This window comes from Pan paniscus, chromosome 8 (assembly GCF_029289425.2).
Source record: "Pan paniscus chromosome 8, NHGRI_mPanPan1-v2.0_pri, whole genome shotgun sequence".
Classification (NCBI taxonomy): domain Eukaryota; kingdom Metazoa; phylum Chordata; class Mammalia; order Primates; family Hominidae; genus Pan; species Pan paniscus.
Genome location: NC_073257.2, coordinates 39248165 through 39265075, shown reverse-complemented (window position 1 = coordinate 39265075; position 16911 = coordinate 39248165). Strand labels below are relative to the sequence as shown.

Genomic DNA, 16911 nt, shown 5'->3' with positions numbered 1-16911 from the left:
ATAATTATGGAGACAATGAAAAAGATCAGTGGTTGCCAGGGTTTAAAGGGGAGGGAGAGATTAACAGACAGAACACAGGATTTTTAGGACAGTGAAACTAGTCTATATGATTCTATAATGGTGGATACATGTCATTGTACATTTCTGAAAACCCACAGATTGTGCAACCTCAAGAGTAAGCCCTAAGTAAACTATGGACTTTGAATGCTAATGATGTGTCAATGTAGGTTCATCAATTGTTACAGTGCTATTTTTGTAGAATTGTGGTAGTGGAGGAGACTGTGCATGTATGAGGCAAGTGGCAAATGAGAACTCCCTGTGCATTTTGCTCAGTTTTGCTGTGAATCTAATACTGGTCTAAAAAATAAAGTCTATTTCAAAAAACAAAAACCAAAAATGGATGGCTTTAACATAGATTAGATTATGCTGAAGAAAGAATTGGTGAATGGGAATTAAGATCTGATGAATATATCCAGAATAGATAAAGAAATAGAAAATACACACAATTTAGAGATAAAGAAGCTAGTGTTAGACGATTTAACACATTTCATTAGAGTTTCAGAAGAAGCAAAAAAGGAGAAGCAATGTTTGAAAACAAAATAAATTACAATTTTCTGGAATAGTGAAAGGCAGATTATTTGTAGATTCAGAAACCTCAATGAATTATCAGACAACTTAATAAAATAAATTCAGAGTTAGACCCACTATATGCACCAAAGACAAAGAAAGGGTCTTAAAATCATGCAGAGGGGAAACAAAGAGATGACCTAATGGAAATAATAATTTGACAGGTGACTTCTCAACAGCAACAGTGAAAGGGAGAAGACAGTGGGGACAATCCCCTCAAAAAACGAAGAGTTTTTACCATCAATTGAAATTTTACATCCACTGAAACCATCTTTGAAGAATGAGGGTGAAATAAAGATATTCTAGGAAAAAAATACTCAGCTATACCTCAAATACTAGACAATATGTGTGTGTGTCTGTGTGTGTGTTTGTGTGTGTGTGTGCAAAATCAAAGTGGTCCAAAGTCCATGTATTTTCTAGTTTAAAGTTGTTTAACTTGAGACTTTGAGTATGGATATTATCATTATAGGTAGCTATTAAAAGAATACATACAGTATATAAGTTTTCAACAAGAAGCCTCAAAAAGAGAATAAGAGGAAAATCCTAATCACATGAAGTAGACAAGAAAGGAAGCAAAAACCTCAGAAGAATCCAGGGTAATAGTAAGTACAAAATAAGATGTTAAAAACAAATTATATAATCACATTCAGAGTAAAAATAATAGGCTGGGCGTTTTGGCTCATGTCTGTAATTCCAGCGCTTTGGGAGGTTAAGACAAAAGAATTGCTTGAGGCCAGGAGTTAGAGACCAGCCTAGGCAACATAGTGAGACCCCCATATCTACTAAAAAAAAAAAAAAAAAATTAGCTGGGCATGGTGGTATGAGCCTGTAGTCCTAGCTACTTGGAAGGCTGAGGCAAGAGGGTGGCTTGAGCCCAGAAGGTTGAGGCTGCAGTGAGCCATGATTGCACCACTGCCCTCCAGCCTGGGTGACAGAATGAGACCCTGTCTCTAAAAATAAAAAGAAAAAAAAAGAAAATTAGAAAATTTAAAAAGAATAAACTTGCAGTTAAAAGATAATAATTACTAACTAGATATAAACACAACAAAATCTGCTTATATGTCATTTACAAGTGGCAAATGTAGAACATAAAGGCATGAAGGGTTTGAAAGTGCATGAATAGATTCGTCAGGCAAATACCTGAAAAAAGACAGTACAGCTGCATGAGTACAAGACAAAAAGCAGAAAACATTGCATGGTGATGGACGGTTCAATTCACCAGGAAGTCACATACGTAATTTTTGTTTACACTTAATAATAAACAGTGTCGGAATATATAAAGCACAATTTGCCAGAACAATGAAAAGATACTGACAAATTTGCCCTCAGAAGATTTTAAAACATTCTTCTTAGTAATTGATGGATGCGACAGACCAGATAACAGGCTGCAGGCAGAAGATTTGTGCAACATGCTTCACAAGCTTGTTCTAAAGAACATGTACATTGTACCCAAGTACACATAAACCATCTGTAAAAATGGATCACACATCAAGCCGTAAGTCTTAAACACACTTCGAAGCCTCAATTATCATGGAATTGGGTCATTTCAGTATCACACCAGCCAAGATTCCCATGATCAAACAAAATACGAGGCTTAAATGTTCATTCTCCTCCTTGAGGACCTACTGTAAAATCTTAGTTCACATTCTATCATGAACTAAAGTTAAATCATGTTTTCTGTAAACTCTACCAAATGCTGCGGTTTGTATTGCAGTTGGCCTATTGCAATGCCCCATTAGAAGCATTATACAAGAAATTACTGAGTTTTTATAAGCTGTGATACAGGATTACTGTCCTATATTATTGCTTATATATTATTATTCATAACATATATTATTATCCACGTACTCCTTCTCTAGTTCCCAATTTCACTCCGGTTTTTCCACCCCCTGCACCACATACAAATATCTCACTAAACTTTTCATAAAGAAACAAATTTTGCTGCATTTTCAGGATCTAAATAATCCTACTCAGGTATACGTAATACTTGTACAGACCTTTCAGCCAGACACCAAAGATTGCATTACACTTGAGTGAAAATCACCGAATATTATCCTCATGAAAACTCTCGTTTCATGGACTTGGCTGGCTCTATTTGTCAGCATTTTCTTAACGTAAGTGACTCCATTTTGATTCTGACAATTTTCACCTCTCTTTGCTGACATCTTTCCTGTATTGTCCCAGAGATCTGCATAATGACCATGATTTAGTTGGGTATCAGAAAAGCAGCATTTTTACCGCATCTAATGTCAAAGGAACATAATAAAATGAGAACTGGGGAGAGTTACTGTTCATGGGATTAAATTGAACGTAAAGCAAATTTACCTTCTATCCTATTTCAAGCATATGCTCCAGAAAAAATTAAGAGCACCCTGCCAGTTTTAATTACTAAATATTTTGGTTTTAAAACTATTCTTTTTTTTTTTTTTCATTTTAAAGGTTCATTTAGACTGCAGGGGTGTCCAATCTTGTGGCTTCCCTGGGCCACACTGGAAGAATTGTCTTGGGCTACATATAAAATGCACTAACATTAGCGATGATAGGTGATGAACAACAACACAAAAAAATGGAGAAAAATCTCATAATGTTTTTGAGACAGTGTCTCGCTCCATCTCCCAGGACAGAGTGCAGTAGCATGATCTCAGCTCACTGCAGTGTCTGCCTCCTGGATTCAAGGGACTCTCCCATCTCAGCCTCTGGAGTTGCTGGGATTACATGCGTGCGCCACCACACCCGGCTAATTTTTGTATTTTTAGTACAGACAAGGTTTTGCCATGTTGGCCAAGCTGACCTCAAACTCCTGACTTCAAGTCATCCATCTGAGTCCACCTCCCAAAAATGCTAGGATTATAGGTGTGAGCCACCACACCCTGCCAAGAGCTATAATATTTTAATTTGTATTGGGCAGCATTCAAAGGGGTCCTGGGCCACCTGCAGCCCATGAGTTGACACAGCATGATTTAGAGCTTACTTTTCTCCAAATATTAAAACATAGCATTAATTATCTTCCTTTATTTAAAAAAATGCATTATGATTTTCCACTCATTTTAAGATTTTGAGTTTTACAGTTTTTAAAAAAAAACCCCACAAAAATACAAAAACAAAAACAGAGCGATGTAAATAAAACTAAGAAAATGTAAAAGGCCTATCAGAAGCCAATTTGAAAGAGAAGAGATATAGGTACCAAGAACCTAGGATAAATTGGGCATTAAACTTATCTCTGAGGGAAAACATTTCAGGTTGAAGAATATATATATGATTGCCTTTTCCTGCCCCTACATTTTTATTTACAGGATACTAACAGCATTGTAATAACAGAGAATTCAAAAACTATCTAAATAACTATTTTTTTCAATTACTGTTATTCAAGCATTATAAAAGCAAAACCAAAACAGCCAGTGTCCAGGACTCCAATCAATCAAGCCACGGAATCTCAGAGAAAGGAAACAGGCTCTGCTTGTCATGTTTTCTCGTTTTCCTCTCTCGATTTTCCTGCAAATTCTAAAGGTTATAGAGATAGATACGAAAATCTATCTGAGGTCACCAAGACTTAAGAAGGCATGGGATGTTGAAAGCTATTTTTAATTATAGTGTTGATCTCAAGATAGATTGACCCAATAATCTTTCTAGAAATACCGTCTTCCGGAAAAACGTTTAACTTTTATTCATTTGATGCTTCTGAACATAATAAAATAAATGAACCTAAAACAGCACTTTAGGCAGCTTGGAAGGGAAGATACATTCCATTTAGGCTAAAATACATGGGAACGATATGTACATTTGGGCAGATATTCTGAACTCTACTGGGTTAATGGTTATGCCTGTACTTGAGCACAACAGTGAGAAGTTTCCCATCACATTTTATCTGAAATGAACAAGATGTCAGGGCAATCTGCTAGCAAAACCTGCGCTCGGGGTCAGCGATGCTTCTCCCTCTGGCACACTCATCACGCCCGTCCCTAGGACACGTTGCCTCTCTTCTTTTGCAAAGCTTTCATGAGGTCTGACATGAAATCTTGCTCCCCGCCTCCTGCCCCGCCGGGGTGCCCTGGGTTCTCTTGCCTCTTGGGGGGCACAGGAGGCCTCTTGGCCACCGCGGGGGGCGGCCTGGCGCAGTCGGGGACGGGGACGGGGGCGGGCGCGGGCGGCGGCGGCGGCGGCGGGGGCAGCTCTGAGCCCGCGGTCCCTGCGTACGACGGCGGGGGCGGAGGCACGAAGTCTGGGGGCGGCTCCATGAAGTCCGGGGGCGGCGGCGGGAGCTCAGGGTCATCGAGGGGCGGCGGCGGTGGCGGCGGCGGCAGGAAGTCGTCGGGTGGGGCGGGCAAGCCCCCGCCGCCTGTGCCCTTGGCCTTGGGGGGCGTGGCGGGACTGCCGCTGGTGTCTGAGGACCTCCGCACCGGAGGGGGCGGGGGCAGGCTGGACTTGGGGGCGTGCGGGGCCCGGGGCACTGCCGGGTCGTGGTGGTTCCCGAGGGCTGGCTTCTTATCCTGCAACCGAGTGACAGTAGCATTCATTTTTTTTTTTAATTTTTGAAATTTTAAATTTATTGTTATTAATTAATGGAGACGGGGTCTCACTCTGTCGCCCAGGCTGAGTGCAGTGGCGCGATCTGGACTTACTGCAGCCTCGACCTCCCGAGCTCAAGCAATCCTCCTGCCTCGACCTCCCGAGTAGCATTCCTTATTCTCAAGACAGCCCCAGTGGACAAAACAGCCCTAGTGGACAGGACCATGCCATAGATATGTGAGTCTCTGTCCGCCCCCTGGGGAGCCTCTGTCCCTCAGTCACTGAGACTCCTGGTTGGTCATGAGCTCATCTTTGTTCTGGAATAAGGCAATTATTCTAAATGGTCTTTAAAATTAAAAATAATCATTTTTCTAATTTTTTAATATTTTGGCTGGGCATGGTGGCTCATGCCTATAATCTCAGCACTTGGGGAGCCCAGGCAGGTGGATCACGTAAGTCCAGGAGTTCAAGACCAACCTGAGCAATATGGTGAAACCTTTTCTCCTTTAAAAATACAAAAATTAGCCTGGCATGGTGGCACACGCCCGTAGTCCCAGCTACTGGGGTGGCTAAGGCATAATAATTGTTTTAACTTGGAAGGTGGAGGATGCAATGAGCTGAGATCATGCCATTGCACTCCAGCCTGGGCAACACAACGAGACTATGTCTCTCTCTCTCTCTATATTTTTAGAGATGGAGTCTCGCTGTGTTGCCCAGGTTAGTCTCAAACTCCTAGCCTCAAGTGATCCTCCTGCCTCAGCCTCCTAAGTAGCTGGAATTACGGCCACCCCACCTGGCCCAAATGGACTTTAACAGTATTTCCTGTTGTCACGGTGGAATAGCAAAAAAAAAAAAAACGAATGTAACTTACTTCATTTTTGTTTAAAGTGGCCTTTACCCATTCCTGCACATAGGATAATTTTAGAGCACTGATATAAATATGCAAACCCAGCAATCATGTAGTTTTAAAAACTAACTCTGGGATTAAAGAAGTAAACAACTAACTATGTTTTGTTAAAGATTTATATGACCATTGTAACCTGACCAAGGACAGAGTAGTTCCCAACCTCTTTGGACCCTTGTTGGCACCCAGATGCCTGCAGTCTCTGGTCATCTTTTGATCTCAACTCTCTCCCCAACTCTCTCCTCTTCCCCATATCCCACACCCATTAAAATCCTCCAGTTAGCCTGAAAAATTTAAGATTGCACTTTAGAACACTAGTCCACCATCTTCATGGTGTTACTGGCTTTCCAAATAAACCACCTTTTCCTCCCATCATCCCTAATCTCTTGAGTCTGGCTTTTAAGTGGTGAGCAGCCAAACCTGGGTTCAGTTACCCTGTGGCACTCGTCTACCAAGTCTCCTATAAATGGAAGATCTGGCTATGTTCAATGAGGTGTTTAGATCGTATTTAGATCATATGAGTATCACTTCCTTGGAACTTGCCTTATCCAGGAGTTGCTGTGTGTCTCTAAAGGGGCTTTCGTGGTGTATCTCTTGTGGGGTTGGCTCAGTCTATAAACCACCCTCAGCTCATTCATTCCTTCAAAATGGAAGCCAAATGACTTCACTCCTTGGTTCTCAAGCCAAGCCACCAGAGTCCTCGTCATATAGGAAGGGATACATTTTTTCTTGGTCTGAGTTGAGCTGGTTGTGAAGCTCGTGTCAGGAGTAAGCATCTGTAAAATTATCTTGCTCCTATTCCACACAACACACAGTAGAAACACACAGCAACTCCTGGGGGTTGAGGACTTCCCAAAACCTTCACACAGTCTCCTGGCTTAAATGTCCTACTTTGATTAGGATGAAGGAGATGGAAGGGGAAGAGTGAATGGAAATAGTTCTCTCTTGGCTACAGGTAAGCTTTGTGCAAACGTAGGCACAAAGGATATGTTGCCTGGCAAAGACCTTTCTGCCTGATTTTGGGGACAATGTCTCCTTGTGTTGGTGAGCTGAGAACACAGGTCCATTTTGCCAGGACTGTGGGCTTCTAGGGAGGAGCCGATTACAAGCTTGGCTCCAGCTGGCCTCACAGCTTCAGGGAAGGCAGTGTGGTGGGCCAGGAATCAGGACAGGACATCTGGTCTCTAATAAGTTTACTTTTTCTTTTCTTTATTTTATTTCTATTTATTTATTTATTTAATTTCTATTTATTTATTTATTTATTTATTTATTTATTTATTTATTTTGAGACAGAGTCTCGTTCTGTCACCAAGGCTGGAGTACAGTGGCAGGATCTCCCCTCACTGCAACCTCCACCTCCCGAGCTCAAGCAATCCTCATGTCTCAGCCTCCGGATTAGCTGGAATTACAAGCATGTGCCAACACCCCCAGCTAATTTTTGTACTTTTTGTAGAGACAGGGTTTCTACATATTGGCCACTCTGGTCTCCAACTCCTGGACTCAGGTGATCCGCCTGCCTCGGCCTCCCAAAGTGTTGGAATTACAGGCGTGAGCCACGACGTCTGGACAGTTTAGCATTTCTCAACTGCATGAAACTTGGCTGGTTCACTGGATATAAAATTAGCCCCATAGTCCTCATTATGACTCGTGTCTCAGGTTGTGATGAGATCAAATGAGATAAATATGTGAGTTCTGAAAAGTAAAATCACCAGCATGTGCTATTGGTAGAAACCAGCACGCCAAATTTGGCCTAAGTCTAATAGATGCATAGCGCTTCCTCTGCCAATACTGGAATAGATAATAATAATTTATATAATGAAACGTCCCCAGGCAGCTGGATTGAATCCCTCTGTTTTAGTGATAATTATCATTTCAATTTACAGTTTATCAGGGTTCCAGTTCATTTCATTCTCTGCTTAGTGGCCTCTTACCATTGAAGATTAAATTTGGAATTTTTTTCTAATAAAGTGCCTTCTGATTTAGTTTCTATTTTATTTAGTTTATTTACTTCACATGATAAGCTCTTTAACTGGTGATGTATTTTTTCTTTTTATTTAAATTTCTGAACAGGCAGCTTGGGAATTGGTGTTCACATGTAGTTAAGTGATTTCTATTCTGAGATTCTTTTATTTCTTTCAGCATTTTTAAATGCTGTCCTTCAATTGGCATTACAGAAATAATGAAAATAATAGTAGCTGAAAGCACATCGCATGAGGAGATTGTCAGGCTTGAGAAGATAATGAGAACATTAAAGAAATACAACTTTTAAAGGTCTGCAGTGGTTGTCAAAATTATAAGAAGTTCGATAAATACCAATATTTAGTTGTTTTCACCACTGGCTGATGGACAAAATGAAGGGGTGAAAGAAGTGAAAAATTGTTGAAGTGAAGCACCCTGCCTGTCCTAGCTGGGTGATATGCTATTGTCACAGTTATTTAAGGTTGTTTTGAATCACACAAGAGAAATATTCAACAGAATATATACAGTCAGCTGAGAAGTTTTGAACTAAATTAGTAACTAAATAATAATTATTAGTTATGATTTTAAGATAGATTTAAAGGAATCTTCACTGATCTATTCGGTTGAAAAAATTTTATGGAGAATTATACCAATTTGGCTATTATTTTACAATGTATTTTCTCCTCCATCACCTGGGGATGTATGTAGGAAGGATATTAATGGGGAAAACAGAAAATACACATTTTTAGTGTAACCCTTTTTTATCTTTTTTCTTTTTTTTAAGACAGGGTCTTTATCTGTCACCCAGGCTGGAGTGCAGTGGTGCAACCAGAGCTCACTGCAGCCTTGAACTCCTGGGCTCAAGGGATCCTCCTGCCTCAGCATCCCAGGTAGTTGGGACTACAGGTGCTCACCACTGTGCCCAGCCCTATTTATAATGTAACTCTTTTAGCAGTCTTCTAATCTGATTTTGGGGGCCAGTTAGCACTTCATATAGGGCTTCAGACTACTAGTTGCCCTATTTTATTCAAAAAAGGCAAGTAAAATCCCATGGGTTTAAAACTTGGATGTGCTACTATCAGAGAGGGCTAAAATCACTTGACTAAACCAAGAAAACCACTTTGGTCAAAGTAAACATAGCTAATTAACTCCAGAGTTTAAAGGAAATGCTTACATTTTTCCTAAGCAGTGTGATGATAGCTGGTTTTAACTTTTGATTCTAGCATATGTAACTTTAAGATTACAAATATCAAGCAATCAACTAAATTAAATTGTAGTAACTTCTCAGTTGTTGGAACTGCATTTTCTATTTATTTATTTATTTATTTATTTATTTATTTATTTATTTTTTAAGACTGGATCTTACTCTGTCGCCCAGGCTGGAATGCAGTGGCGCAATCACAGATCACTGCCGCCTTAACCTCCTGGGCTCAAGCAAGTCAAACACCTCAGCCTCCCCAGTAGCTGGGACTACAGGTGCATGCCACCATGCCTGGCTAATTTTTTTTTTTCTAGTAGAGACAAGCTCTCGCTATATTGCCCAGTCTGGTCTCAAACTGAAGCTCAAATGATCCTCCTGCCTCAGCCTCCCAAAGTTCTGGGATTACAGGTGTGAGCTACTGCACTCAGCTTATTTTCTCTTTTTAAAAGAGCAGTTACTGGAATAATGTGAATGGTTTAGAACATGGCTTATAGGGGTCAGCTGCTTGCTGGTTTTACCTTCGATGTTTCAGCATGTCTCTGGGCCTCTTGGAGAACAGCACTGACAGAATGTGTAGCCTGGGGAATCTGTCCATTGGGCTGGGTGGTGCCTGTTTTAGGTCCTGAGAGGGAAGAAGTGAGAAAAGAAGAGCGAGTAAAGCATTTTCAACATTCTTGAAAGTCGATCTGAAAATACAAAGCAGTTTGCATCTCTAAAGCAAAGAAAGCTACTTGTTGGCTAGTTCTTACAAAAAAACAAAAATAAAAACAAAGCAAAGAGAGCAACTCACAGGCATGGCATGGTACACAAAACCTTAAGAAAAATCTGAGGTTCCGTGACAAAACTTTATGTGAGATTCAGCAAAAAGATCAGGAAGGTGAGTACGGTATTTGATAAAGCCCACCGAGGAGGGTCTGGACTAACTGGGATCCTGGAGAGTAACAATATGTTTTACTTTTAAAAACTTTTCAGTAATTGAAGAATAAACCTTGAAAACATATTTTTAAAAATTCTTCTTGATTTTTTAAAAATGTACTTATCCAGTTTCATACCACACTGAGTACAGGTACAGGAACAACTCTTTAACATCGTCCTCAACAAAAAGTACATTGGACACAGAAACAACAGACAGAAATTCGGGCAAAATGTGGGGGTCCTTGAAATAATCTGGAATTAGATGCGGTTTTTCCCCCCAAAAGTCCTGGTATGCTATTTTATTTTCCTGCCTTTTAATTTGTCCTTTTGACACAGAACTTTGACTCATGTTACCTTAAAATGTGCTGTCCAGGATTGGGTGCAAGACATCAAAACACCAGGGCATAATCTTATTCTTGGTGTGAACAGTTTTCTGGGCACTAATGGAGCCTTGGACTGATACAATGTTTGTACTTTGATAAGAAACATCTACCTACTAGCTCACTGTAAACAGGAGATCAGCACCTTATCCACAGAATATCACGAAAGAAGTGGTCAAAGCTTTGTTAAAAGGCGCTTAAAATAGATACAGGGCTCCAGCCTGGGTGACAGAGCAAGACCTTACCTCCAAAAAAAAAAAAAAAAGCAAAGGAGAAAAAGAAAACAGGCCAGGTGCAATGGTTCACGCCTGTAATCCCAGCACTTTCGGAGGCTGAGGCAGGTGCATCACGAGGTCAGGAGATCAAGACCACCATGGCCAACACGGTGAAACCCTGTCTCTACTAAAAATACAAAAAATTAGCCAGGCATGGTGGCGGGCGCTTGTAGTCCCAGCTACTCAGGAGGCTGAGGCAGGAGAATGGTGTGAACCCAGGAGGCGGAGCTTGCAGTGAGCTGAGATCCCGCCACTGCACTCCAGCCTGGGCAACAGTGCGAGAGAGTCTCAAAAAAAAAAAAAAAAGAAAAGAAAAAGAAAACAGATGTTATATGGGTGTGTGAGGGCTGGGCTGAGTCGGGGAGTTTGAGCCTGATCATCAGGTGAGAAACATATTCTGAATGCTGTCTACAAAGTCCTGTTTGTATAGATGTATTGGATACATTTTGAACTGAAGCACCAAGCTTTGAATATGTGTTGGAATTTCTCCTCCACTTAGTACCTGTAGATGGCTGAGCTGGTGCAGCTGCATTGACTGTCCCCAAGTTTGTCCACCGAGAGGCAAGTCCAGCCTTTGCCACAGCCCGCTGGTAGTTATCATAGAGAGTCTTCCCATACTGGGGAGAGAACACAAAGGAAGAAGGAAAGGAATCCATGTATCCCAAATTCTGCACTCAATTGCAATATACATATACAGAAGAAATAAATACTCCACGGCTACTCTGTTCACCACTTGTCTGAGTTGGTTTTTTGGATATTTCCATTAAAATTTAACAAATACACATTCAATCATTTTCCAGATTAACAGAGTCAGTTAATTTTTTCACCTACATATTAGAGAGAGCTTTGCTCAGTTCTGATTACGTGTGTCTTTATGTAACTCGATCACAGGTTCCATCTTGCGTTTTTTAATTGCACACTAAGCCTGCAATACTCGCTATGAGTAAATATCCGGTTACTGGAGAGGTTCGTGTTTCTATCGCTCCTCCCATTTAGAAAACCCACTGGGCGAATAAACCTGATAATGTCTGTGGCTGAACCCAAGGGTGGGCCAGCTGTTTCACAGTACCAGGAAGGCTGTGCCCGGGTCAGGAAGTTGGCTGGCAAGTTCAAGACAGGGTGAAGTCCGAACGCTCTCTCACCTTGGCTATCCGTATTCCCATGACCCACTGGTTAAGGGTTCTTGCGTCATCACAGCAGAGATACTTGATATACTGGGACTCCTTCTGAATTTGGGGGTGCTAGAAAGAAGCAGTTTCGAGACAATGTATTCACTTGTCATGTATTAGGAGGTCAAAGCACCTGTCAGGAAATTAAAAAAAAATCTCTAACAATATATGTGATTTATGTGGCAAAAATTACTGGTTGTAATGTTAAGATTAGGAAGATAACTTTTAAAAATGACTAAATTTTGAAAGGATTTAAGAAATTTGTTATATGTTGGGAGGCCGAGGCGAGCAGATCACTTGAGGTCAGGAGTTCGAGACCAGCCTGGCCAACGTGGTGAAACCCCGTCTCTACTGAAAATCCAAAAAGAAAAAAGAACAAAAGAAAAAGAAATTAGCTGGGCGTGGTGGCGGGTGCCTGTAGTCCCAGCTACTCGGGAGGCTGAGGGAGGAGAAATGCTTGAACCTGGGAGGTGGAGGTTGCAGTGAGCTGAGACTGTACCACTGCACTCCAGCCTGGGTGACAGACCAAGACTCTGTCTCAAAAAAAAAAAAAAAAGAAAGAAAGAAATTTGTTTTATGATTTATCATAAGCACATCTTTTTAAAAAAAGTTTTTAGAGGCAGAGTTGTCCTGGCTGGAGTGGCACAATCACAGCTCACTGCAAACCTTGAACTCCTGGGCTCAAGAGATCCTCCCTCCTCAGCTTCCTGAGTAGCTAGGACTACAGGTGCACACCACCACGTCCAGCTAATTGAAAAAAACGTTTTTTTTTTTTTTTTGGTAGAATTGGAGTCTCACTATATTACCTAAGCTGGTCTCAAACTCCTGGCCTCAAGCAATCCTCCTGCTTCAGCCAACCAAAGTGCTGGGATTACAGGCATGAGCCACCATCCCTTGTCTGTAAGCACTTCTTACTATATTATCAATAATAATTTTCATTTATGCCTTTTTAACTTTTGGAAGCTTTTCACCTCTATCTTGTCTCTATCCCCATGAGAAATCTGAGCTGCTTTTCCATTTGTCAAATAAGGGAACTTACCTGAGATAATTCTTATGTCATAGAATTAATGCCTATGAGAATTGTGGGTTTATAACTCCCAAAACCTGGTTCTAGGGTTTTTTCTGCTTCCAAAAATTCAGAGTTTTGTGATGACCTTTCCTTCTTAACTGCTATGTGCTGCCCAAGTGTGCCAGTGGCTTCCAGATGGACACCCTGGAGAAGGAATATTTCTGTCTATTACACTTAGTGCAAGTAGCACTAAGCAATGGTTCCGGTTGCTGAACAGGCCTTCCAGGAGCTCACAAAGAGAACAAGGAAATGGGCAGATGTGAAAGAGAAACTCCTTGCATTCCTCTTAGTCCTCATTGCTTTTGTTGTTTCTGGTTTAATTTTTATTATTTTTTAAGACAGGGTCTCACTCTGTTGCCCAGGTTGGAGTGCAGTTGTGCCATCACGGCTCACTGCAGCCTCTAACTCCTGGGCTCACACAATCCTTCCACCTCAGCCTCCTCTGTCGCTGGGACCACAAACATGCATCCATGCTTGGCTTTTTTTTTTTTTTTTTTTTTTTTAAAGAAACACTCTTGCTATGTTTCCCAGTCTGGTGCTGAAACCCCGGGCTCAAGTGATCCTCCCACCTTAGCCTCCCAAAGTGCTGGGATTACATGCGTGAACCACCAAGCCCAGTTAGTTTCTGTTTTATGTGTCTGTCTCTGATAGACTGTGTCTTCCATGAAGGTGGGAACTACATCTGTCTTATTCACTGCTGAAGACCCTCAGTGCTTAGCACATGGCCAGCGCATGGCAGGTATTCCAGTCCAGATGTCAGAATACTTGAAGAATCAAGAAACAAGCACAATATTTCCTGTTCAGTTAGAAATCACCGTCATCAGGCGAGGGGCCGGCAACCAAACATAGGTTTTGAGATATTAATATGGGCCATGTAAATTTTCATGGGTCATTATAAGGTTTATTATAATACATTTTATTATGTAGAAAAATAATTAACAACCACAAGCATCGTGTGTGTGTGTGTGTGTGTGTGTTTGTGTGTGTGTGTGGTGTGGTACCACCTCTTTCTTCTTCCTCCTGTCCTCAGAGGATTCATTAATCCTGCTAGGATAATCCTCATTTGCTGGTGGTGCTGAAAGTGGAATGGAAAGCCAAGAGAGCTGGAAGCATCTATCTGCTCTTCAGTTGGCAGGAAAGGAGAGAAGCTGTCCAATTCCTCTCTTAGGGTATTGCATGGACCTCTCCACTTCTCTTTCGCTTTCCATCTTAAATCACTGACCTCCAAGGAAATGGCTATTCTCAAAGTTGTTCTAAGCAAAGGATCTCGTGTCTTTAAACTTCAGTTGGAATCTGACTGGCAGCGTCTAGTCACTCTGCTAGACTTTCTAATGACTCAGCCAGGAAGAGCGTGTGGGATTGTAATCTTTGTCCAGAAAGGATAACAAGACCTTTATAGACTCCAAGAGCTTGACGAGAGTTTAGTAATTTTTGGTTTCACAAATGAGAAAGCTGAGGCTCAGAGAGGTTACTATATATTCCTCCCTGTGACGCCACTAGAACCTGGGGGTCTCCTGACTAACCACCTAGAATTTCTGTGTTTGTATTAAGCTATTAAACCCAAATCCCAGACTTGGAAGAGACTACGGAAAAATTCAGAAATTATTTTTTTAAAATTCCTCTCTTTGGTCTTTTCAGGCAACTGAGGAAACTCTACTCATATTTTTGTCTTTAAATATGTATTCTCTATGTAGGTCACTCGGCCTCAGAAATTGCATCTCCATTGCTCGAAGAACGGTCAATTCCTATTTGCTTGGGCATAGCAAACAGGAACACAAACATTCTCTCTACCGATGGTGACAACTTCACATCAGGCTCCTGAATGTTGCTGTAGTTTTCCAGTCTAGCCAGCAGATGACAGCAAACACTTTTGAACGGCTGCTGGGCATTTTACTGTTTTGGCGGTTCAATGCTTACTCCCTCATTCTGAATGTTAGATTTTATTTTTGCAAATGTTACTCCAATAATGATCCTCTTTGGAGGCCCTTAAAATTGGAAATATCTATCAACTCAGGTAATATGGCCCAATAGCAAAAGGATTTGTTGTCTTAATTAACCTGAAGGTCATATTGATGAAAAATATATTAAAGCCAGCACTTATTGGCTGGAATGTGACAGCCCACAAATGCCTCCAGCATTCCCTTCAACAATAACATGTGCAAAGCCAAACCAATGCCCTTGTCTTTCAGCACCAGAAACACGGCTCTCTGACCTACAAACAGCATTTGTGTTCTGATTGTCATGTAAGAGAGGCAAGCATTGGTCTCTTCAGCAATTGAATGTTTATAATTGTTCTTAGAAAGCAGCTATTCCACCCACCCCCTACTCAGACATTTAAAAAGCTGACATTGTTACCTTCAAGATAATCTATTATTGTTTTTGGTAGATGTCATGTGAGAGCCAAGTTTCCAGAGCAGACTAAATCTCATCGTGTTTGCAACAAAATGCACAAAGCAACTGCTTATATAGAGTTAGCCATTTAACAAGCACCCTAAACAATTTCTTAAGAATGTTATTCATTGAAATAGAGCAAAATGTAGTCACTCCCTTAAAGAAAATGACTTTTGAACATAAAACAGCCCCCTGATGATGGGGTGATAAACCTTGCTATAGGTCAGGTCTCACCAATTCCTTCCTTACACTATATGTGTGCTATGGATGTATACAGGAGGATTCTATGACCTCTAAGGTCTCTAGCAATCCTCAGATTTTATGGTTCTAAGATGAGCTACCTAATGGGAAAAAGCTCCTTTCTGGCTCCCTTGGTGATGCAGAAATCGTTCAGCCTTGCAGACATCATAGAGCAAGTCACTGGGCTTGTTCTCCACCGTGTCTTGAGACTTTGCCAAGGAGCTTATTGCCTAACCGAGCCTTTTGCTGAATAATCATTTGCAAAGAGGTTTCAGGAAAATGCTGGTGCAGTGTCACTGGCCAGGCTCTTTCGCAATTGATTTGATTGTTCCTGATCATAAAGAGAGAGAAGCTATCTTGGGACATGAGAACAGCACACAGAGGTCAGGGCGATTGTGGACTGTCACTGCTTAAAGGGCTCTTATAGACCCTCTGAGCTTACGAAATAAGAAAACAGGGTGAGAGAGGGTGAGCAATTTATCCAAGGCCAAAGGTAGTGAAAGAACAAAGGTCCTGTTTGTTCAATAAATATCTCTGGGTGCCCAGAAATACGCTAATTCCTAGGTACATTAACAGGAGTAAGAGAGGCAGGGCCCCGTGGCTCACACCTGTAATCCCAGCACTTTGAGAGGCCAAGGCAGGCAGATCACTTGAGGCTAGGAATTTGAGATCAGCCTAGGCAACACAGTGAAACCTTGTCTCTACAAAAAGTACAAAAATTAACCAGGTGTTGTTGCACACACCTGTAGTTCCAGCTACTAGAGAGGCTGAAGTGGGAGGATAGATGGAACCAGGTGTTCGAGGCTGCGGTGAGCCATGATTGTGCCACTGGGCTCCAGACTGGGCTGGAGGAGACCCTATCTCAAACAAACAAACAAAAAAAACAACAACAAAAAGAGGAATAAGAGAGCTCATGTGTTAATTGGGCAATGCTCGCTGGAGGTGTTTTAGGGAGAGATGTATGTAAACACCTGATGTAATCAAATCACATATGTAATGTGATTATGAAATAATATGTTCCATACTAAAAGTTTGAAAATGGGCCAAGAGAGGGTCTTTGGAAGAAGCGACAGAATGCTGTAATATATTTGGAGAACATGGAGAAATTCTGTATGGCTGAGGTCTGGAAACCATGGAATGAAGAAGCAGAAATTAAGCTGGTGTGGAATCTGAGTAAAGACCCTTGAGTCAAACTAGAATCTAGACATGATCCCCTGGGCAGTGGGGGGCACTGGACATTTTAAAACAGCACAGTGACACAGGAAGTCACTGGGG

The 16911-nt window shown here is 41.4% G+C and overlaps 1 protein-coding gene across 2 annotated transcripts in view; it reads right to left on the bottom strand.

Moving 5' to 3' along the window:
- Positions 1-4267: 4267 nt before the first annotated feature.
- The window catches only part of APBB1IP (amyloid beta precursor protein binding family B member 1 interacting protein), a 232280-nt gene continuing 219636 nt past the window's right edge, over positions 4268-16911 (bottom strand). For both annotated transcript variants that reach the window (XM_063607304.1, XM_055092506.2), the window contains exons 13-16: positions 11910-12008; positions 11270-11384; positions 9716-9819; positions 4268-5114 (exon numbers count right to left, since the gene is read on the bottom strand). In XM_063607304.1, coding sequence (XP_063463374.1) covers positions 4587-5114; positions 9716-9819; positions 11270-11384; positions 11910-12008 — 846 coding nt within the window. In that variant the 3' untranslated portion in view covers positions 4268-4586. The remainder of the gene's footprint in view (positions 5115-9715; positions 9820-11269; positions 11385-11909; positions 12009-16911) is intronic.